Source organism: Triticum urartu, chromosome 7 (genome assembly GCF_003073215.2).
Source record: "Triticum urartu cultivar G1812 chromosome 7, Tu2.1, whole genome shotgun sequence".
NCBI lineage: Eukaryota > Viridiplantae > Streptophyta > Magnoliopsida > Poales > Poaceae > Triticum > Triticum urartu.
The window spans coordinates 715,995,816-716,018,935 of NC_053028.1; the positions used below are offsets into that span (position 1 = coordinate 715,995,816).

Below are 23,120 nucleotides of genomic sequence, written 5' to 3' on the forward strand. Positions count from 1 at the left end.
GGAGGGGTTTGTGGTGCTCTAGCTCACCTCCTATGCACATGAGGTGTTCGATGAAATGCCCGAGCCACACTAGTTAAGCTTTCTCCTCTCGAAGCTCGACCTCAAAACTCCATTTTCCTCGAGATTTGTCTAGATTTAGCGGTCCGTCACGCCCCACCCCCGTCTTCACCGCCTTCGATCACCCGCGCCGATCTCATCACCGACACCACCGTGGTGAGCCTCTTGTTCTTATCTTCTTTCTGAAAGGAAAAATATTCTTACTTGTATGTTTAGATAGATACTTGTATCATTTTCTTACTTTTATTATTGCATCTTATATAGTGCGATGGTTTTGGTATCCGCCCCCGTCGGCCCTCGTCCTGTCTATGATTCGGATGTGGTATATACATTAATCTTTATAACTATTGGTTCATTTATTGTTTATGAAAATTATGCGGACCAACGTGACATAGATTTTATTTATCTAGGATGTATGTGAACCGGAAATTCCAACTGACCCTATTGTCGAGAGGTTAAATTTAGTTGAAGAAGAAAACAGTTTCTTGAAGGAAAAAATAAAAAAAATTGAGGAGGAGAAGATGATATTGGAGTTGCATGTTGCGGATGTCGTCGATGATCACAGGATCAAGATGGATGCAATGCACTTGAAGATTAGAAAGATTAGAAAATAAGCCATTCATACCGAGGCTTGGTATCATTATGCCGTTGGATCAATTGTTACCTTGGTTGCGATTATGATCGCCTTTGTTTTCGCATTTAAATGTTTTACATAGTTTCAATGTATGGTTTAATTAATTAGATGCTCTGGAGAGCTATATGTTGTTAGATGAGAACTATGTATGTACTTTGGTTTTAATGTGATGATGAACTTCTATTAATTTGGACACTTAATTATATATAATGCACGCAGATGAACCGACAATGGATGTACGGTGACAGACACACCTCCGAGTACATTAAGGGCGTGCATGAGTTTCTCGATGCGGCTGAGGCAAACAAGCAGAATGGTTTTATGTGTTGTCCATGCCCTGATTGTGGGAATACGAAGTCTTACTCTGACCGGAAAATCCTTCACACCCACCTGCTTTACAAGGGTTTCATGCCACACTATAATGTTTGGACGAGGCACGGAGAAATAGGGGTTATGATGGAAGACGACGAAGAAGAAGAGTACGATGACAACTACGTGCCCCCTGAATACCGTGATGCTGCAACGGGGGGAGCTGGTGAAGATCAAGAGGAACCAGACGATGTGCCCAATGATGCTGCAACGGGTGAAGGTGCTGAAGATCAAGAGGAACCAAATGATGTGCACGATGATGGTGATCTCCGCCGGGTCATTGTCAATGCAAGGACGCAATGCGAAAGTCAAAAGGAGAAGCTGAAGTTCGATCGCATGTTTGAGGATCACAAAAAAGGGTTGTAACCCAATTGCGAAGATGGCAACACAAAGCTCGGTACCGTACTGGAATTGCTGCAGTGGAAGGCAGAGAATGCTGTGCCTGACAAAGGATTTGAGAAGCTACTGAAAATATTGAAGAAGAAGCTTCCAAAGGATAACGAATTGCCCGACAGTACATACGCAGCAAAGAAGGTCGTATGCCCTCTAGGATTGGAGGTGGAGAAGATACATGCATGCCCTAATGACTGCATCCTATACCGCGGTGCATACAAGGATCTGAACGCATGCCCGGTATGCGGTGCATTGCGGTATAAGATCAGACGAGATGACCCTGGTGATGTTCACGGCGATCCCCGCAGGAAGAGGGTTCCTGTGAAGGTGATGTGGTATGCTCCTATAATACCACGGTTGAAACGTCTGTTCAGAAACGGAGAGCATGCCAAGTCGATGCGATGGCACAGTGAGGACCGTAAGAAAGACGGGAAGTTGAGAGCACCCGCTGACGGGTCGCAGTGGAGAAAAATCGTGAGAAAGTACTGGGATGAGTTTGCAAAGGACCCAAGGAACGTATGGTTTGCTTTAAGCGCGGATGGCATTAATCCTTTCGGGGAGCAGAGCAGCAATCACAGCACCTGGCCGGTCACTCTATGTATGTATAACCTTCCTCCTTGGATGTGCATGAAGCGGAAGTTCATTATGATGCCAATTCTCATCCAAGGCCCTAAGCAACCCGGCAACGACATTGATGTGTACCTAAGGCCATTAGTTGAAGAACTTTTACAGCTGTGGAATGGAAATGGTGTACGTACGTGGGATGAGCACGGACAGGAGGAATTTAACCTAAAGGCGTTGCTGTTCGTGACCATCAACGATTGGCCCGCTCTCAGTAACCTTTCAGGACAGACAAACAAAGGATACCACGCATGCACACACTATTTAGATGACACTGGAAGTATATACCTGGACAAATGCAGGAAGAATGTGTACCTGGGCCATCGTCGATTTATCCGACCAACCATCAATGTCGAAAGAAAGGCAAGCATTTCAAAGGCGAGGCAGATCACCGGAAGAAGCCCGCCATGCGTACCGGTGGTCACGTACTTGCTATGGTCAATGATTTACACGTAATCTTTGGAAAGGGTGCCGGCGCACTAGCTGTTCTGAATGACGCTGAGGGACACGCACCCATGTGGAAGAAGAAATCTATATTTTGGGACCTACCCTACTGGAAAGACCTAGAGGTCCGCTCTTCAATCGACGTGATGCACGTGACGAAGAACCTTTGCGTGAACCTGCTAGGCTTCTTGGGCGTGTATGGAAAGACAAAAGATACTCCCGAGGCACGGGAGGACCTCCAACGTTTGCACGAAAAAGACGGCATGCCTCCGAAGCAGTATGAAGGTCCTGCCAGCTACGCTCCTACGAAAGATGAGAAAGAAATCTTCTTTGAATGCCTGCTCAGTATGAAGGTCCCGACTGGCTTCTCGTCGAATATAAAGGGAATAATAAATATCCCAGAGAAAAAGTTCCAGAACCTAAAGTCTCATGACTGCCACATGATTATGACGCAACTGCTTCCGGTTGCATTGAGGGGGCTTCTACCGGAAAACGTCCGATTAGCCATTGTGAAGCTATGTGCATTTCTCAATGCAATCTCTCAGAAGGTGATCGATCCAGAAATGGTACCAAGGCTAAGGGGTGATGTGGCGCAATGTCTTGTCAGTTTCGAGCTGGTGTTCCTACCATCCTTCTTCAATATCATGACGCATGTCCTAGTTCATCTAGTCGACGAGATTGTCGTTCTGGGGCCCGTATTTTGTACACAATATGTTCCCCTTTGAGAGGTTCATGGGAGTCCTAAAGAAATATGTCCGTAACCGCGCTAGGCCAGAAGGAAGCATCTCCATGGGCCATCAAACAGAGGATGTCATCGGGTTTTGTGTTGACTTCATTCCTGGCCTTAAGAAGATAGGTCTCCCTAAATCGCGGTACGAGGGGAGACTGACTGGAAAAGGCACGCTAGGAGCGGACTCAATAATATGCAGGGACGGGCATTCTTGGTCTCAAGCACACTACACAGTTCTACAGAACTCTACCTTGGTGACCCCGTATGTCGATGAACACAAGAACAGTCTGCGCTCCAAACACCCGGAGCAGTGCGACGACTGGATTACATGTGAACACATCAGGACTTTCAGCAGTTGGTTGGAAGCACGTCTCAGAGGTGACAACACTATTTGTGATGAGTTGTACTTGTTGTCCAGGGGACCATCTTTGACTGTATTGATTTACAAAGGATACGAGATAAATGGGAATACATTTTACACGATTGACCAAGATCAGAAGAGCACCAACCAAAACAGCAGTGTCCGCTTTGATGCAACAACCGAGAAGGGAAAGGACACATATTATGGTTACATAGTGGACATATGGGAACTTGACTACGGACAAGATTTTAAGGTCCCTTTGTTTAAGTGCAAATGGGTCAATCTGTCAGGAGGCGGGGTACATGTAGACCCACAGTACGGAATGACAACAGTGGATCTGAAAAATCTTAGGTACATTGATGAACCGTTCGTCCTAGCCAATGATGTGGCACAGGTTATCTATGTCAAGGACATGTCTACCAGACCGAGAAAAAGAAAAGATAAGGAAACGGATACATCATACGATGAGCCAAAGCGCCACATAGTTCTTTCAGGAAAAAGGAATATCCTGGGAGTGGATGGCAAGACAGACATGTCTGAAGATTATGAAAGGTTTCATGAAATTCCTCCCTTCAATGTCAAGGCTGACCCAAGCATCCTGATAAACACTGAAGATTATCCATGGTTACGGCGCAATAAGCAAATGACACAAGCGAAGAAAAAGTGAAGACTTTCTCCCGCAACTATTATGATGATACCATGCCAAATTTGTAACAGACGAGTATGTTATGCCAAGTATTTTAGAGTTCATTTGAAAACAGACGAGTAGGTGCATCTATGTTAATTTTTTTTATTAAAGTTAATCACAAACTTGTGATTCACACAAATTTCAAAGAATTCAAATTTTAACTATTCAAATTTGAAAACTAATGGCACTAACAGAAAGTTCATAATTTTGCTGACCTAAAAGAAAAAAGAATTAAAAAATAAAGCAACAAAGAAAACAAAAAAACTAACAAAGTGTTTTCAAATTTGGAAACTAATGGCACTAATAGAAAGTTTATAATTTTTCTAAAACTATAAAGCAAGAAGGTTTAAAAGTTTATAATTTTCCTAAAACTAAAAAAGTTTAAAAGCTAAAAGAATTAAAAAATAAAGCAAGACGAATAATGATAAAACACAGTAATATTAAATAGCAGGAATTTTTTATAGTAAAGTTATTCATAAACTAGTGATTCACACAAATTTTAAAAAATTCAAAGTTAAACTATTCAAATTTTAAAACTAATGGCACTAACAGAAAGTTTATAATTTTTGTGACCTAAAATAAAAAAGAAATCACTACAAAACTATAAGTATTTAGTTCTAAGTAGAAACAAAAAAAAACAAAATAATGCCACCTACTGGGCCCCACGGCCTGAATACGACTAGAAACCCTACCATGGGCCAGGATTCAGGCCCGAGGGAGGTCCCGTAGGCCCACAGGCACAGATTGCAGTGTTAGGCCCGAAAGCCTGCTTTAGAGAGGAGCTCGAGAGGGATGGCGCACCGCACCTTATAAACAGGTGCGCCTCCCTCTCAACTAGCGAGGTGGGACTAAATATTTGGGTTCGGGGCAGCACAGGCCTTTGGTCCCGGTTGGAGGGACGAACCAGGACCAAAGGGGGCATTGGTCCCGGTTCGTAGCACCAACCGGGACCAATTCCCCCTCTTTAGTCCCGGTTGGTTTCACGAACCGGGACCAATGGTCTTGCTATATATACAACACTTAGGAAAATTTGACGAACACATCGCCAGTTGCCCCGCCGCCGCCCGCCGCCCAGACGCCGTCCGCGCGCCCCCGTCGTCGCCCCTGCCCCGTTGCCGCCAGGCGCTGCCCCGACGCCGCCCGCCGCCCGCCCCCGCCAACGCCGTCGCCGTCGTTGTCGACCGCACCCGTCGTCGTCGTCGCCGTCACCCCCGAGCGCGCCCGGTCGCGCCCCTGCCCCACGACCCGCCCCCCACTGTCGTCGTCGTCGCCGGCCACGCCCCTGCCCCGGCCCGCCGTGGTCGTCGCCGACGCCCTCGCCGCCGCCGCCGTCTCCCTCGCCGGCCGCCCCCGTTGTGAGCCGCCGCCATCGAGGCTCTGTGTTCATATGTTTTTTCATATATGTATTAATTTTTTTGTTTATAGCTATATGATGAATGGATGTGACTATATATGTATGTATGAATATAATGTTCATAGCATTTTTTTGTTTATATATGTTTTTTCATGTATGTATTAATTTTTTATTTAGGTTGTTAGTAGATATCGATTTTAGGTTAGTGCATTTTAATTAGGTTAGTGTAGAGGAAAAAGTAAAATAAGGAAAAGGAAGAAAAGAGGAAGAAGGAAGAAGGAAGAAGAAGAAGAAGAAAAAGAATGAGAGGAAAAAGGAAAATAAGAAGAGGAAGAAAGGAGAAGAAGAGGAGAGGAAGAAGATGAGAAATAAATAAGAAGAGGAAAAAAGAAGAAAAAGAAGAGGAGAAGAAGAAAAAATAGAAAAAAAAATTCTATTTTTTCTTCTTCTCCTCTATTCCTTTCTTCTTCTCCTCTTTTTTTTCTTCTTTTTTTTCTTCTTCTTCCTTCTTCCTTCTTCCTTCTTCTTCTTTTCTTCCTTTTCCTTATTTTCCTTTCTCGAGGGATAAGAAGAAAAAGAAGAGGAGAAGAAGAAAGAAAGGAATAGCGGAGAAAGAAGAAACTTCAACACGAGGGGGGGTATCGATACCCCCTCCCCGATAACATTATTTTCCCATGTATATGTATGTCGCGTCGTTGTCGATATAACGAGGGTGTCGAGGATCACCGAGGGGTCGAAGGTCGGGAACTAGGGTAGAGGGTCGAGGGTCGTTAAGGGGTCAAAGGTCGAGGGTTTCAGAGTCGAGGGGTTTCCTATAGTGTCAAAGTATTGAAGAAATCCATGGCTTCATCATTAGCCGAAAGTAACCATGGCATGATGGTACGAAGTCCTCCAAAGTTATTCTAGAATGGAGTCCCGGATAGGATAATTTGCCTTTTTGTACGAATTTCAGCAAAGGCCTTCCAAATAACGATATTTGGAAGGTTCTTGCTGAACTTTGTACCAAAAAGCGAATTATCCTATCTGGAACTCCGTTCCAAAATAACTTTGGAGAGCTTCGTACCATCATGCACCTGTTACTTTCGCCTAATGATGAAGACATGGTTTTGTTGAATCCTTTGACACTAGGCAACCTCCCGACCCCTCGGCGATCCTCTCGAACATGAGAGGAAGAAGAGGATAAAAAAAGAAGAGGATCGCCAAGGGGTCGAGGGTCGCCAAGGGGTCGAGGGTCGGGAACTAGGGTAGAGGGTTGAGGGTTCGAGGGTTCTATAGGGTCGAGGGATCGAGGGTCGAGGGTTCCAGGGTCGTCTAGGGGTCGAGGGTTCCAGGGTCATCGAAGGTTCGAGGGGTTGAGGATCGCCGAGGGGTCGAGAGAGGTTTCATAGTGTCAAAGTATTGAAAAAATCCATGGCTTCATCATTAGCCGGAAGTAACCAGGGCATGATGGTACGAAGTCCTCCAAAGTTATTTTGGAATGGTGTCCCGGATAGGATAATTTGCCTTTTTGTATGAATTTCAGCAAAGGCCTTCCAAATAACGATATTTGGAAGGTTCTTGCTGAACTTTGTACCAAAAAGCGAATTATCCTATCTGAGACTCCGTTCCAAAATAACTTTGGAGAGCTTCGTACCATCATGCACCTGTTACTTTCGCCTAATGATGAAGACATGGTTTTGTTGAATCCTTTGACACTAGGCAACCTCCCGATAGCCACCCCAAACCCTTGAAGCGTTGTCGAGGCCACCCCAAACCCTAGAGAAGCAGCGCCGAGGCCACTAATTAATATATATGATTCCTTACTATGATTAGCTAGCTAGTTCTATGTTTGCCACTAATATATCCATTTGTCATGTTTGAATAATAATTGCCATGTTGTAAATATTTGTAGAAACTATGGACACTATCGCCCGAGACGAAGCAAGAGAAGCGTTGTTGAGGGACATAATCGCAGAAGGAAGTGATGCCGTCTCGTTGTATCTCAACGACTTCGATGGTCTGCAAGGAGAGGGTGAAGAAGCTGGCTCCGGTGACCTAATGGCGGTGCAAGAAGAAGAACGTGATGACGGGTCCGGTGACCGAAACGAGTCCGGCGACCGAGCCGAGTCCGGCCAGGTATATATATTAGTTAAGCCTGTGCTGACTAGCTAATTGATGCATTCATTGTTTTGGTATGTACACATATTAATTAAGTCTTTGTTCTTTTTTCTAGCCCTCCGGATCGAGCACAACTGAGGTAAAGAGACGAGGCCCGAAGAGAGAGTTGAGCTCGGATGAAAGGTTTGAGATCATAGCAATCGCGCCCGACGGCCAACCTATTGAACCCATCCGAACAAAGAAGGCATTTGTTGCTCAGTGCGGGGTTCTGGTTTGGGACAAGATCCCGATCAGCATCCAACAATGGTTGAAGCCGGCTACTGAAGACCCTGAGGTGTCTTACGTCAATGATATGCAGAAAAATGATCTTTGGAATGAGCTGAAGACAAGTTTCACCCTACCGCCAGAGGATGATCCGGAGAAGCCAGTCAAAGAGCAATTAATCAAGTCTTTTGCTCTTAAGAGGATGGCAGACCTATTCAGGAGGTGGAAGAAAGACCTGAATAGGTTTGTCGAGAAAAAAGAGACACCAGAATTCAAGGGCATATATGAGAAGATCAGAGATGACTGGCCTGCATTTGTGGCCAACAAGACATCGGAAAAGAGTAAGAAGATGTCGGAGACAAACAAGAAAAATGCTGCGAAGAAGAAGCATCACCATCGCACGGGGTCAGGTGGCTACCTGGTAGCCCGGCCTAAGTGGCCCAAGGCTGAGAATGATCTGGTTCAAAAAGGGATCGAACCAAAGACAATGAGCTGGCCAGACCGTTGCCGGACTTGGTTCTTCGGGGCTGGCGGAACCTTGGACCCTGTAATAGGGAAGTGCATTTGGACGGACGAGCAACTTGACATTCCCTTGAAGAAGCTTCGGTACTATATCAAAGCAGCGCAGGAAGGGACGTTCCTTCCAGACAGAGAGAACGACGAGCTCACAAAGGCCCTCGGGAATCCTGAGCACCCTGGACGGACACGAGGCACGCCAGGCTCCATTCCGTGGAAGGCTGGGTTTCCGGACGCAGGCGGTTACAAAAGCCAGGAGAGGAGGAAGCAAGTGCAACAGTCCGAACTGCAGGCGCTTAAAGCAAGGGTACTCGGGATAGAGGAACGAGAAGCAAATCGCAGCAACCGAATTGCCGAAGCTTCCCCTGAAGCTACCCCGCCATCTCAGCGGAGAAGCAGCGTGGCTTCCACCGTGCTGCTTCAGCCAGAGCTTGTCTTGACGGCTCCTGCCAGCTATCCCGTGGATGCTATCACGGAGGCTCAAAATTGCCACCTTATGACGCAGTGGATGAATATGAAGGTCAAGGCGGCTGTTGGCTCTGTTTATCCTAATGAACCCGGCGCACCTTTTCACTGCCAGCCGATTCCAGAAGGATATGCTAAGGTGATGGTGGATGAAATAACGGAGGGATTTGAGGACCTCCCGTTTGACCACCCTACCGGAGAAGGGGAGACTCGGCTGGGTTCTGCTCTGAAGACTCCATGCCTATGGCGGAAAGAGCTCATCAACCTTCCGAACTGGACGATAAGGTTTCTGCATTTTGTACAGAGAGTCAAATCCTTGTGCATCCACAATAGAAGATGATAAGGTTTCTGCATGGAAAGAAAAACACAAAACTGGTTACATGATACTCTAGATATGTTAAACTCAGGAAAACCTAGAAGAACAAGTAAGAAGACGAATACTCAGCAACATGCACTAGGAAGGTACAGAATATATCCGGTCATCATGCAGTATATATGGATGAAAAGCAGGAGATAAAATCAAAAGATTTTATAAACTGGCAAAATCAGAGTGGTCAAACAAATTAAGACAAAACTTGTACGTATGTTTGATTTTATGTACCTTCAAATACGGTAGAGCTGCTGATATTTGAATCCAACTTGCAGTTGTCTCCTCTCGTGCACAAAACGTACCATTTTCTTTGGTTGTCTCCATCACGTGCATATGCCTTGACATGCTCCACTTGGCTGAACTTGTCCCACTCGGTGCCAGATTGTCCCGCTGCTATCGCAGAGAGCAACAATAGCCTGCAGAATAACTGCAGATGCCTTGCCTTTATGTCTCGCATGTATTCTGGAAGTTCTTCCATGGTGTAATCCTCCAAGCCCAGACTCTCGAGAGAAGCGATACGCTCCAACACCTTCAACTTTGGCCACTTGGCGATGGCAAGCTTCTGCAGATTGGGGAGACTGGTGATCCTCTCCAGGTCGGGGCAATCAATCACTGTAAGATCAACAACAGAAGGAAAGCTCTCAATGTAGCTGAGCTGCTTGACATGTTGTAGACCTAATATTTTCAAAGAGCTTGCATTGGAGGCAAGGCCTAGAGGAAAATGCCTCAGTTTGCAATCACAGAGCACAAGCTCCTCCAAACGGGGCATCGCTTGTACTTGCTCCTCCCACTCCCACTCCTCCCATTCCACCATGTCGAACAACTTCAATACATTTAACCTTGGAAATGAAGCTGCTGCCGCCTGCAAAAATCCAGTCCCAACATGTTTGATGCATGGAGCACGACAGACCTGTAGAACCTGTAGACTGGGGAGCTGGCACAACCCATTAGGAAGTTGTGTGCAACAAGCCAGATCATAAAACAATATAGTCTTCAAGTTGTTGAGGGGCACCATTGATGTGGACATCATCCAGCTCAGGAGTTGCCGGCCAAAATACCCACTGATATGAAGATCTTCTACACCAGGTGGAGGGCAGAGCTTATCAAGAACCTTCTCAATTCGTTGCTGCTCTTCCTCAGAGACACCTTCCTTCTCTTTGACCAACCCATCATCTCCCAGTTTACTGGTGCAGTACATGATTAGACTGATAAGATGCATCTTCTCGCCGAGCCTAGCATTAGCAGCAAACGAGGCAGCAGATACATTCTCCAATTGAACTAATTCAAGAAACCTGAGTTGGGAAAGAGGCCCCAACTCGTCCAAACTGCACCAATCACCATCCATGTGGGCTCGAAACTTATCTAGTATCCTCATATTTGTCAGACCACTAAACCCTCTAGGTACCATACTTGCTTGGGGAAGTGAAAGTAACCTCAGTTGGCCAAGCTTCACAATGCTGTCAGGAAGATTCACCAATTTTGTACATCCACCAAGGTCAAGGAATTGTAATAGTTTCATCTTGCCAATGTTTTCTGGAAGTACAGATATACCAGCATTTACTAGTGTTAGATATCTCAGGTGCTTGAGCAGATGCAACGATTCAAGCAGCACAGCCATATCTGCAGATTCTATATGCAGAGTCCGCAAACTAGAAAAATTAACCAATGAATCACCAGGCATCATCTTAATCTGGATAGTTGAGATCAATGTTCTCACTGATTGTTGTGCCTGTAGAGATTTCCAATCAAGTTCACCTGATTGTGATTGGTCAGTTTCTATGGACAACCGCAGAAAGTTTTGTGAACTAAGTTCAGCAAGAATATCATTATCTCCATCTTTAGCCATGAGTGCTTCATCTTTAGTCATATACTGAGCAAATGAGCGCACAACATCATGCATGCTGCAAACCCATAGATTAGCATACGATTTATCAGGCTCTATGAGGTTCCTAGATACCAAATCCTTGTAGTATTTTTTTCCCAATTCTTCTAAATCATTAGAATTTCCGTGAATAAATCCTTCACTAATCCACATTTCAACAACTTCATCTATAGTAAAATTTCTACTTTTAGGGAGAAGAGAGTAGTACAGAAAGCATTGCTTCAGGTAAGAAGGCATATATTCATAGCTTATGTATACTGTGTGGTCGAGCTCATCGGGCATTTTAGTTGTTGACCATTTAGAATCATCCAAAACCTGCTGCCAGTCACGCCGGAGCCCCCCTCTTTCACGCAAGAGTCCTCCCATTACTTTAACAGCAAGTGGTAAACAACCACATTTCTGTATAATTTTCAGTCCGATATCCATTAGCGTATTGATGTGGTCTTCATCTATCTCACTTGAGCGTACCTGCGAACATATCATGGAAGGGACCGATAAAGTTAATTAACTATGTACCAAGATCCTCTAAGGCGCTCAGTTTTACCTCTTAAGAAGACTAGTTGATGTATCTATCCATTTGTCAAGGTGTGATTGACTATGTAAATACTCAAAGTACAGAAAGTACATGTCAAAGAGAAATGGTATTAATGTATTTACTTATCTTTCTCCTACATACCAAAGATTTGTGCAATGGCTTTCAAATATAACATACATACTTTATGCCTAGCCCTACAAAATTACTGACAACTTCTTACCTCCAAGAGGCAATAGTACATACATGTCTCTGAATTACACGTAATTAATGGCTCATTTTAATTTGGCAGCATCCTAACATTTCTCTTAATTAACTACATAGTACTGATAATAAGTAGATGGAGATAATGAAAGATATTTAGCATTTAATTAAGTACAGACCTGCTTCTTGAGCAATGACCAAGCGTCATCGGGTGCTAATGTGTCGACGTGGTGGTAGGGCTGTATAGCTGTCACCCCTTGGGCAACGCGTCCTTCTCTAGTTGTGATGAGGACACGGCTGCCTGAAGCAGCAGCATTGGCAAAGGGTATTTTTAGCACACCCTCCCAAGCTCCTTTGTCCCACACATCATCCATTACCAGGAAGGTCTTGTGGTCCTTCAAGGCCTGCATTAGGGCTCGGTGAAGCGCGTCCTTTGCATTTCCAGCTAGTTGGGCGTTTCCATCGGCACCGATGATGGTTCTTTTAAGCAACTCAACCTCACTGAAGTTTTGGTTGACGCTCAACCATATCTTTTTGATGAACCCGCCCTGGATTGCCTCGTCATTGAAGACCTTCTGGGCGAGAGTGGTCTTGCCAACCCCGCCGACACCTACGATGGCGAACACCATGATGTCATCATTGACCTCCTTTCCCTTTCGCATAATCAGAGCCACTAGTGCTTTTGTATCTTCTTCAATCTTGTCTCCAACCACAGCTGACCGGTCAAAGTCCCCTACCGTCTCCCGGCTAGGATTACCCTGACAAGAGGCATGGGCATTGCTGCTATGACAATCCTCATAGGACCCAAGATTGATGAAGTTGAAAGCAGCGCTGCGCTGCTTGATGTTATCAAGCCTCTGGTTGAGCGCCTTGATGCGGGTGCCGATCTCACGAGCGTGGAAGAGGTTCCGCAAGCAGAAGAGCAAGGGATTGCAACACCCTGCTTCTACAGAGGATGGCCCACGCTTCTCCATGGCCTTGAGCTGGCAGAGGTCGAGGATGTCAGCAGCTTCGTACATGGTGCGCTTGAGCTGACCCACCCAGACTTTGACAGTCTCGTCGGTGATGTTCCTCTTATCTGCGTCGGCGAGGAAGTTCTTGAGGTCCAGGAGCTTGTCGCCCAACTTGTTGATCTCTCCGGAGACGCCCAACATCGTTCCGAGCTCATCCTGTACCACCTGCTTGAGGTAGTCCCCGATGTAGGATGCAAAAGCATCCAACACCATCGCCATTGGTCAACTTGCTGTGATTACAATTAGAGGAAATTAAAGTGAGTTTTAAGTAGTAGACAGAGACAAGCAAATAAATCTTGAACACTAACTAACTACCTCAAGGACAGCACAACCTCACCAACCTTTGAGAATGATGGGATGCACTGCACGGCACAGCAGTCGGTGGTGACAAATATCAGCGGACGGCAGCGGCGACCGGGGCGATGGCGGTGCTGGGGAAGAGCTGGAGCCTGGAGGGATTGGGATTTGGGAAGTAATGCCACCGGGTACTCGTTGGCAGCCGGAGGTGGGTAAAGCATTAGGTGGAGAGAAGCAAGCAAAGCAAAGCATCCCATTCCCATCGATGGAGCAAGCAAAGCAAAGCAAAGCAGCTTCTTTTCCTTTTCCATGGAGGAGTAGATTATTTGACAAAGCAAAGCAGCTGAACTGAAGAGGGTATCGAATTGGATTGGACTTAACTTTTCCTTGATGCCAATATATGCTTTTTCCTCGTGTGCACGCCAAATGACAGCGGCACTACGGCCACCCTCTCTGCTTACTAGACTGGCCAGTGGCCGGCGGCGGCGCCTCCTTCATATTTTACTCCGGTCGCCGGGATAAAGAGACGAAAATTAAACTCGATCGAATTACCTCACCAACCTTTGAGATGGACGGGATGTCCTCCTGCTCCTTCAGATCAGGAGGACATTCAACTCAATCATGTTGTGCACCAGGTAAGTGAAAATAAAAAAGCAGGACAGCAGTGCACATTGTCAAAAGTGAACGATCTGGTGTTGGAGAGCAAATCTGCTTAACAAGTTTTTAACTCTGTCTTATCACCATATTCTCTAAGATCACACATTTCTAGTGTGAGTGGATGCAGCTCATTGCCATGACCCCACCATCACATCTAGTCATTATCTACACTTTTGACGACTTCGTTGTGACAGCGGCAAACAGCTGCGCTTGCCCGAGCTAATTAGTTGATTACATAAGTGGGCTAGTTTCAAACCATCGCATTTACACGCACACATCTGCTACCTCCCTCCCGAGAAATAGTGCTAAATACGTCCATTTGAACGACAAGTAATTCCAGGCGGATGAAGTACTAAAGACAGGAGTCTCTGACTTTCACGATTAACGAAGTTATAGAAGACATCTTGCTAGTTGGGTTATACTAACTTGTACATCCTCTATCCTAAAATAAGTGTCACTGATTTAGTATAAGTTTATACTAAATCAGATACATTTATTTTGGCACGGAGGGAGTAATAGTTATTCTTAGTTTGTGTCAGTATCGTCGCGAGTTATTCGGGTTAGCTAACCCTAGTTTAGAACTCCAAGGTCCTTTTGAAGTACCTGGTTTCGAGATCTAGGGTGAATACTCTAGGCCTGACCCTAATACGTTATACCTGAAAATGGCGGTATTTTAAATTTAAAATGTACCGCCCCATCTGTATGCTGAACGTGCCTTTTAATTTTTTTACAAAAGTTCTTAACAATAGAGCTATGAAAATTGCGGATAAAACAATTTCTAAAGCTCAATCTGCATTTATAAAAGGGCGCTACATCCTGGACAATGTGCTTATGCTTCATGAAGCTATCCACTCTTTACATAGAAATAGATGTTCTGCTGTGCTTTTTAAGGTTGATTTCGAAAAAGCTTACGATAAAATTAATTGGAGTTTCATGCTTGATGTCCTAAAGATGAAAGGCTTCCCTGAACGTTTTGTCTAGTGGACAAAAGATGTCGTTAGTAATGGAAAGGTTGCCATCAATATTAATGATGTTATTGGCCCGTATTTTGTTAGAGAAAATTCCTTATTTGACACTATCTTAAAATCTGTTTCCTTAGTTGACACTGGAAAAGTTTTTCTTCCCTATTTGACACAAGTTCTAAATTTTATTCCCTATATGACATTTCCGTCCATTTTGAGCCTAAATGACACATGAAAAGACTCTTTTGCCCCTCATGTGGTATGTGTGTGAGGGGCAATAGCGCACGTACGCAGCATCAGTGCGAGGGCAAGAGAACACACGCAGCAACACATACACATGCACCAACACACACGCACGCACACACACACGCAACAACACGCACGCGCACGTGCACACACACACGCAACAACATGCACGCGCACGTGCACACACACACACGCACACACACGCAGCAACACACATGCACGCGCACACACACGCAGCAACACACACGCACGCAGCACACACACACATACACACACACACACGCAGCAGCAGCACACACACAGGCAGCACATAGGCACGCAACAGCACACACACGCGCGCGCACGTACACACGCAGTAGCAAACACACACTGCAGCACACATGCACACACACATGCAGCGGCAGCACACATGTGCGCATGCACCCACACACGCAACAGCACACACGCGCGCGCGCACACATGCCGTATGAGGGGCAAAATCGTCTTTAAAGGTGTCATTTAGGCTCAAAATGGACAGAACTGTCGTATAGGGAATAAAATTTAGGACTAGTGTCAAATAGGGTAGAATAACTTTTCCAGTGTCAAATAAAGAACCAGATTTTAAGAAAGTGTCAAATAAGGAATTTTCTCATTTTGTTACTAGGAAGGGTTTGAGGCAAGGGGAACCGTTTTCCCCCTTGCTTTTCAATTTGGATGCTGATGTTCTTGCTACCCTGGTGCAAAGGGCGCAATAACAAGGATTTATCAAGGGAGTGTTGCCTAGGTTGTATGCAGGAGGTCTAAATATTTTGCAATATGCGGACGATACTATTTTCTGTTTTGAAGATGACCTTGAGGGGGCTAGGAACCTCAAAATTATTCTATGTGTTTTTGAGCATTTGACCGGTCTGAAGATTAATTTTTTAAAAAGTGAAATATTCTGTTTCAGTAAAGCTTTGAAGAAACAAAGCTTAGTCAGACCACTAAATATACATGTGGGCTTGAAATATACTTAGTCTCCTCATATTTGTCAGACCACTAAACCCTCTAGGTACCATACATCCTCCAGGAAGTGAAAGTAACCTCAGCTGGCCAAGCTTCACAATGCTATCAGGAAGATTCACCAATTTTATACATCCAACAAGGACAAGGAATTGCAACAGTTTCATCTTGCCAATGTTCTCTGGAAGTATAGATATGTCGGCATTTACTAGTGCAAGATACCTCAGGTGCTTGAGCTGATACAATGATTCAACCAATACAGCCATATCTGCAGATTCTATATGCAGAGTCCGCAAACTAGAAAAGGTAACCAATGAATCACCAGGCATCATCTTAATCTGGACAGCTGAGATCAATGTTCTCACTGATTGCTGCGCGTGTAGAGATTTCCAATCAAGTTCACCTGATTGTGATCGGTTAGTTTCTATGGACAACCGAAGAAACTTTTGTGAACCAAGTTTACCAAGAATATCATTGTCTCCGTCTTGAGCTATGAGTGCTTCATCTTTAGTCATGTACTGAGCAAATGAGCGAACAACATCATGCATGTTGCAAACCCATAATTCAGCATACAATTTATCTGGCTCTATCATGCTCCTAGATACCAACTCCTTGTAGTAATTTCTTCCCAATTCTTCCAAATCACTAGAGTTTCCTTGAATAAATCCTTCGCTTATCCACATTGCCACGACTTTATCTATATTAAAAATTCTACTTTTAGGAAGAAAAGAATAGTATAAAAAGCACTGCTTCAGGTAAGAAGGCATATACTCATAGCTTAAGTATACTGTATGATTGAGATCATCGGGCAATTTAGTTGTTGACCATTTAGAATCATCCAAAACCTGCTGCCAGTCACGACGTAGCCCCCCACTTTCACGCAAGAGTCCTCCCATCACTTTCACAGCAATTGGTAAACAATCACATTTCTGTATAATTTCCAGTCTGATATCCTTTAGCGTATTGATGTGGTCTTCATCTATCTCACTTGAGCATGCCTGCAAACATACAGTACAAGGGACCGATACAGTTAATTAAGTACATACCAAGATCCTCTATGATGTGGTCCATTTATTAAAGTACAGGAAGTACATGCCAAGAAGAAAGGTTATTAATCTATTTACTCATCTTTCTCCTACATACTGAAGATTTCTCCACATGTAACTTACATACTTTATGGCTAGAAGAATATACTTTAGTACCACTCTCTCATCACTGTTATAGGAAGTAACTCCAAATTTAGCAGAAAGCATATATTGTTTTATCATTTTCATATTTTATGGTAACGAGAAATTATGTTATCTCTCAAGTGTCTAAAATGCATAATTCTACGACAAACATTAATTAAATTTGTGTGCAGATGTTTTAGCCCAATTACTGCCAACTTATAGTCTAGTTCTTTTCTTGTTACATTATTTTGTTGTATTGGCAGGGGTTCACAGAAATTGTTATTTTTCTGTCTTAAAATAACTTTTCATTTATATTATATCCTATGACACCGTCAAGTAGCTGAGCACTTAGATCTTCATCTGAGATGTTGGAAAACAAGACTGGATATTCACGAAGGTTACTCACTACATAAATATATGACACATGTCTCTTCACTGGTAAAAACGATACATATATAATTATCCAAATTTCTAATTATTTCTCAAGCTTGATTAAGCAAATCTAGGTGTATTTGAATGTGTCTCAATTAGTGTTGTGGCATGTTTCCTTGTTTAGCACCATGCTTTGTTGGCACTTGCAAAATGCTCCCTCCGTCCCATAATGTAAGACGTTTTTTAACACTATTGTAATGTCAAAAGACGTCCTATATTATGGGACGGAGGGAGTAGGACATAGAAATCACTAAATTTGGGAGCATCCTAACATTTCTCGTAATTAACTACACAGTACTCTTAAAGTCTTAATAAGTAGATGAAGATAACGAAAGAGATTAGAGTTTAGTTAAGAACGGACCTGCTTCTTGAGCAATGACCAAGCATCTACATGGTGGTACGGCCACATAGCTTTCACCCCTCGGGCAACACCTTCATCTCTGGTAGTGACGAGGACTCTGCTGCCTGAAGCAGCAGCATTGTCTAAGGGTATTTTCAGCACGTCATCCCATGCTCTATGGTTCCACACATCATCCATTACCAGAAAGGTCTTGTGGTCGATCAATGTGTTCTTGAGGGTTTTGTGAAGGCTGGTCTTTGAACTTTCAGGTGGTTGGGCACCTCCTCCGGCTTCGATGATGACCCTTCTCAGCAGATCAACGTCACTGAAGTTTTGGTTGACACTCAACCATATCTTTTTGCTGAATTCACCTTGGATTGTGTTGTCATTGAAGACCTTCTGGGCAAGGGTGGTCTTGCCGATCCCACCAACACCTACGATAGAGACCACCTTGATGCCATTGTTGACATCCTTTCCCTTCTGCATGATTTGGGCTACCAGTGCTCTTGTGTCTTCTTCAATCTTGTCCCCAACAATAGCCGACCGGTCAAAGTCCCCTACCGTCTCCCGGCTAGGATTGCCATGACGAGATGCATGGGCATTGCTGCTATGACAATCCTCATATGACCCAAGATTGATGAAGTTGAAAGCGGCGCTGTGCTGCTTGATGGAATCAAGCCTCTGGTTGAGCGCCTTGATGCGGGTGCCGATCTCCCGAGCATGGAAGGGATTCCGCATACAGAAAAGCAAGGGGTTGCAACACCCTGCTTCTGCAGAGGATGGCCCACGCTTCTCCATGGCCTTGAGCTGGCAGAGGTCGAGGATGTCAGCAGCTTCATACATGGCACGCTTGAGCTGAGCCACCCAGACCTGGACGGTCTCGTCGGTGATGTTTCTCCTATCGGCGTCGGCGAGGAAGTTCTTGAGGTCCTGAAGCCTGTCACCCAACTTGTGGATCTCGCCGGAGACGCCCAGCATCGTTCCGAGCTCATACTGTACGACCTGTTTGAGGTAGTCCCCGATGAAGGATGCAAAAGCATCCAGCACCATCGCCATTGGTCAACTTGCTGGTCTTTTTTTCTGTTATGACAGTTGAGGAAAATTTTAACTAAAATAGTAGAAGCCAGAGACAAGGAAACAGAACATGAACACTAGCTCTAAAGACAAGGTACACAAGAAGCTTAACTAGGTAGGTGGGACAAATTAAACTTGAACTAGACCACCAGCCTTGGCTTTGAGATGGATGGGATGCACGGCGGTCGGCGGACGACGGCGGCGACAAATGACAGCACACGGCAGCGGAGGTGTTTGGAAGTAGTATGTGGCTGCTGGTGGGGGAGAAGCGGAGGGTAAAGTAAAGCATCCCAATTTCCATCCCCACAGGTGGAGAGCAGCAAAGCAAAGCATCACATTCCCTTCCCGTCGGTGAAGCAAGCAAAGCAGCCGAGCAGGGGATCGAATTGGATCTGAGCTCAACTTTGCCTAATTGCCTGGACTGGATGCCACCGCAAGATAAGGCCTTTTCACTCGCGCGCACGCCAAATGCTTGCTTGCTTGTCGGCGGCGGCTACTTCCTTCCGGGAATGTAGCAAATGCCAAATCTCACTTATTGCCGGTAGTGGTTAGCCATCGCCAATGTATGTGAGCTGCAACCTAGTAGCAAGGGTGGGGGTGGTTCTTTCTCCCTCCTGGATGACAGGTTTTTTTTCTTCTGAACCCCGTTTTAGTGTATTTTGTTCTGTTTATAACATTTTCACCTTTTCATATTTGATACTTATGTTTTATCATTTTTTTCATAAACTTATTTCCTTTTCAAAAAGTTTATATTTTTTCGTAAAAAATGAGTGAACCCTTTTGTACATGATACTAATTTTTTAAAATCATGTGATTAAGTTTTAAATGCCTGGAATTTTTCCAGTGATATGCACATTTTTGATGTCATTATTTGCTTTCAAAAAACTGCACATACATAATATGTAAATTTCATGGACATCTTTATACCGGTCAAATTCTTTTAAATTTCATGGAAATGTGGTTTTGAATGGTACGGACATTTTTCTAAAAATGTATGAGTATAATTTATAAAACTACAGAAACTACCAGAAGACCAACTTTGGAAAAGCAGGGGAAAAAACGCACACACAACCAACCTCGCTCATGAACGCCTGGACTATATCTTGCTTCACGCGAGCGTTTCTTCATTGTCACTGAGGGGGGGTTAGTCTTTTTTCCCTGTTCACTAGTATTTTCGATCAAGTTCATTCGTTGCGCTTCCCTCTCTGGTTTCGCTGTTGGGCCAACCCAGTTTAGTCTTTCTTTTTTTACAGGCTTCCTTTGTTTCCTCGCTAGTTTCTCCAAATTTATAGTTTTTATTTGCTTGTAAACGTTTTTCTTCATTTTTTTTCTTGCTTTCCACTTTTTCTTGGGTTTTCTTCGTTTCTTTCTTGCTTTTCACTGGTTTTTTTTATTTCTCTTTTCTTCCATTTCCTCATTTTTCTACAATTATATTTATTTCTTTCTAGTTTTTCTTCTGATTTCTTTTTTGCTTCTCAGTTTTTCACTGTACCATATTTTTACTTTGGTGTCTTTGGTTTTTCCTTTTGGTTGTTTTCTTTCTTTTTGTTCTTTTTATTGGTTCTTCATTTCTTAGTTTTATGTTGACTTCACTGGTTTAGTTATCTATTTTCACTATATTTCATGCTTCCACACTTGTTTCTTTGATTTCCTTTATTTATTTTTTGGGCTAAATTGTTTTGTTCATTTCTTCTTTTACTTTTTATTCTAGATTCTTCGTATACGTCAAGAATATTTCTCTAATACATGTTTAGTATTTTCGAATACATGTTTAATGTTTTTTAGGTACACTATCAATATTTTTTCGTATACATTTTCAGAATAATTTAATTGCTTGATTAACAGCTTTCAAATACAAGATTGGCATTTGACTACATGGTAAAAATTCTACATACATTTTCACAATTTTTAAATGACTGATTACAATTTTTCAAATACCATATTAACATATTTCTAATACATGGTTAACATGTTTTCTATACACGGTTAATTTTTTTTTCAAATTGATTAACATTTTTTCAATACATGGTCAACATTTTTTCTATAAACATTTAACATTTTTCAAATGTTTTTTAACCTTTTTAAAAGCCTTGTTTAAAATTTTGAAATGCTTGATTAACATTTTTAAATACCGAATCAACTTTTTTCGCGCACATTGTTTATTTTTTCATATACATGGGAAACTTTTTCTCTAAACACATTTCAAACGCATGGTTAACTTTTTTTTCAAATGTTTTATTTAAAGTTCTTTGGTAATGTATTTGTTAAGAATATTTGAAGGGCTAAACAAATGTAATAAAAAGCAAAAGCAAAAACAAAAAAACAAAAAATAAAACCAAAGAAATGAGGTCGTGGCTACGAGAGAGATATAGACAAACCACCTATCTGACGGTGTTTGTGGCCGCTGCCCGACAGAGCCTGCCCATGGGCGCTGTAGCAAAAATGGATGAGTTTTCTAGGGATCAAACCGGCTACTGTAGCGAATCCAACCAACTACGGTAGCAAACCGAACAAGGCTACAGTTACAAAACAATTTAGAAACAAATTCAGAAACAATTTTAGAATAAATGAATGTTTTTGAAATTTTGAACATCTTTTAAAAACTTGTTTTTTTGAAAAAAATAATTTTAAATTCCAAAACATCTTTCGAAACTTCAAACACTTCTTGAAGTTTGTAAAGATTTTTTTGAAAACATGATTTAGCAAAAAATACAATTTTAAAAAATGCAAACACTGTTGAAAATTATGAATTATTTGAAAACCCGAACAGTTTTCGAGTTTGCGAAAGAATATGAAAACATGATTCTTTTGTCAAATTTTTGAATAAAAATTTTCTTAAAATTTGTGAACATCTTTCTTAAAAAACGAACAATATTCAAAATGTGCGAACAAGTTTTGAACATTTTCTGAAATTAGTGATTTTTTTTGAAAAAAGCCAGAAGAAAATTCCAAACATATAAAGGGGGAAACCAATAGAGAAAGCAACAAAAAAACAGTGTGTGAAGCGTCGACAATTCGGTTCAATGTATGTCATGTAGGAAACACCACAAATAGACGCGCTCGAATGTCTATCACAAAGTTTGGTATGATAAAGTCGGTCCATACTTGTTGCCGACTTGACACCCACCATCACATGCTGCTATTTGTATTCCTCGTCAAGCGGTAACTTTGTCGCTGATTACGATTCACAAAAATCCACTTCTCCTAACACAAACGACCGAAGAGAGAGAACTTGTGGGATGCAGGGGACTTGTGAATCAACTCTGTAAGAACATGTTGCAAAATGAAGCAATTAGTAGTAGAACAGTATGAAATGCAAAATGCAGATCTTGTGAATCAACTCTGTAAGAACATGTCAGGGACGAGCATTTTCTTGTTCTTCTGAATCCAGTTTAATCGTTGTAATCTGGACATAGATTCAGGCCACACCATATGATACAATCCAAACATCATGTACAAGTCTAAGACTTGCAAACAAGCAAGATGCCAACTTGAACACATCACCAGACCATTTCAAATCAAACATCATCCTTGCATAGTGGTGAAACATCATCTATTGAGCACATGGACGTCTGGGTTGAAGTGGGTTTTTTGTTTACTTGGTCGTACGCATTAACACGGCAGCATTGGGCCCTCACGGACAAACCGGACCCATTCACTGTTGATCTTTTATAGATGTTCATCTCCCGACCTTATCTATATTAACTGCTGGTCAATTTTTTGAATTACTTGTTGGTGAGAATTCTTCTGTTGTTGTCTTCTTGGCATTATCATTCAATCATATTTTCTGGACTATTGAGTTCAGGAATATTTGTTGTTGCCTCAATATATTGTAGATTATCTTATTTCATAGTTTCTTTTGTTGAGTGAATATCTCCAAATTATCGAACTTACACTGTCTGCTCACAGAGAGGAAAAGAGGGGTGACTGTAGGATTCTAAAATCTTTCTTCGCTGCCAAACTTTAGT

The 23,120-nt window shown here is 43.0% G+C and overlaps 2 protein-coding genes across 3 annotated transcripts; both read right to left on the reverse strand.

The window, feature by feature from the left end:
• Positions 1 to 8,866: 8,866 nt before the first annotated feature.
• On the reverse strand, positions 8,867 to 14,157 carry LOC125522240 (putative disease resistance protein RGA3). Of its 2 annotated transcripts, none has more exons than XM_048687325.1 (4): positions 13,310 to 14,157; positions 12,161 to 13,224; positions 9,595 to 11,713; positions 8,867 to 9,341 (listed from the first exon to the last, which is right to left on the reverse strand). In XM_048687325.1, exons 2-4 carry the CDS (start codon positions 13,211 to 13,213, stop codon positions 9,235 to 9,237), a joined length of 3,279 nt encoding a protein of 1,092 aa, XP_048543282.1. In that variant the 5' UTR covers positions 13,214 to 13,224; positions 13,310 to 14,157; the 3' UTR covers positions 8,867 to 9,234. The 2 variants fall into 2 exon arrangements, with proteins under 2 accessions (XP_048543282.1, XP_048543281.1); XM_048687324.1 differs by having other exon boundaries at positions 9,159 to 9,341; positions 13,336 to 14,157.
• A 1,961-nt stretch (positions 14,158 to 16,118) lies between these two features.
• On the reverse strand, positions 16,119 to 19,141 carry LOC125519625 (putative disease resistance protein RGA3). Its single transcript, XM_048684367.1, has 3 exons — positions 18,100 to 19,141; positions 16,711 to 17,135; positions 16,119 to 16,434 (listed from the first exon to the last, which is right to left on the reverse strand). Exons 1-3 carry the CDS (start codon positions 19,132 to 19,134, stop codon positions 16,119 to 16,121), a joined length of 1,776 nt encoding a protein of 591 aa, XP_048540324.1. The 5' UTR covers positions 19,135 to 19,141.
• Positions 19,142 to 23,120: the final 3,979 nt, after the last annotated feature.

Coding starts and splice junctions, on each gene's coding strand:
- LOC125522240 (XM_048687325.1), bottom strand. CDS start 13,213: ATGGCGATGGTGTTGGATGCTTTTGCATCCTACATCGGGGACTACCTC. Junction 11,714..12,160: donor GGTCATTGCTCAAGAAGCAG/GTCTGTACTTAA, acceptor ATATGTTCGCAG/GTACGCTCAAGTGAGATAGA. Junction 9,342..9,594: donor CAGCTCTACCGTATTTGAAG/GTACATAAAATC, acceptor CTTTCCATGCAG/AAACCTTATCATCTTCTATT.
- LOC125519625 (XM_048684367.1), bottom strand. CDS start 19,134: ATGGCGATGGTGCTGGATGCTTTTGCATCCTTCATCGGGGACTACCTC. Junction 17,136..18,099: donor GGTCATTGCTCAAGAAGCAG/GTCCGTTCTTAA, acceptor GTATGTTTGCAG/GCATGCTCAAGTGAGATAGA. Junction 16,435..16,710: donor ATGATAGAGCCAGATAAATT/GTATGCTGAATT, acceptor TACCTTTTCTAG/TTTGCGGACTCTGCATATAG.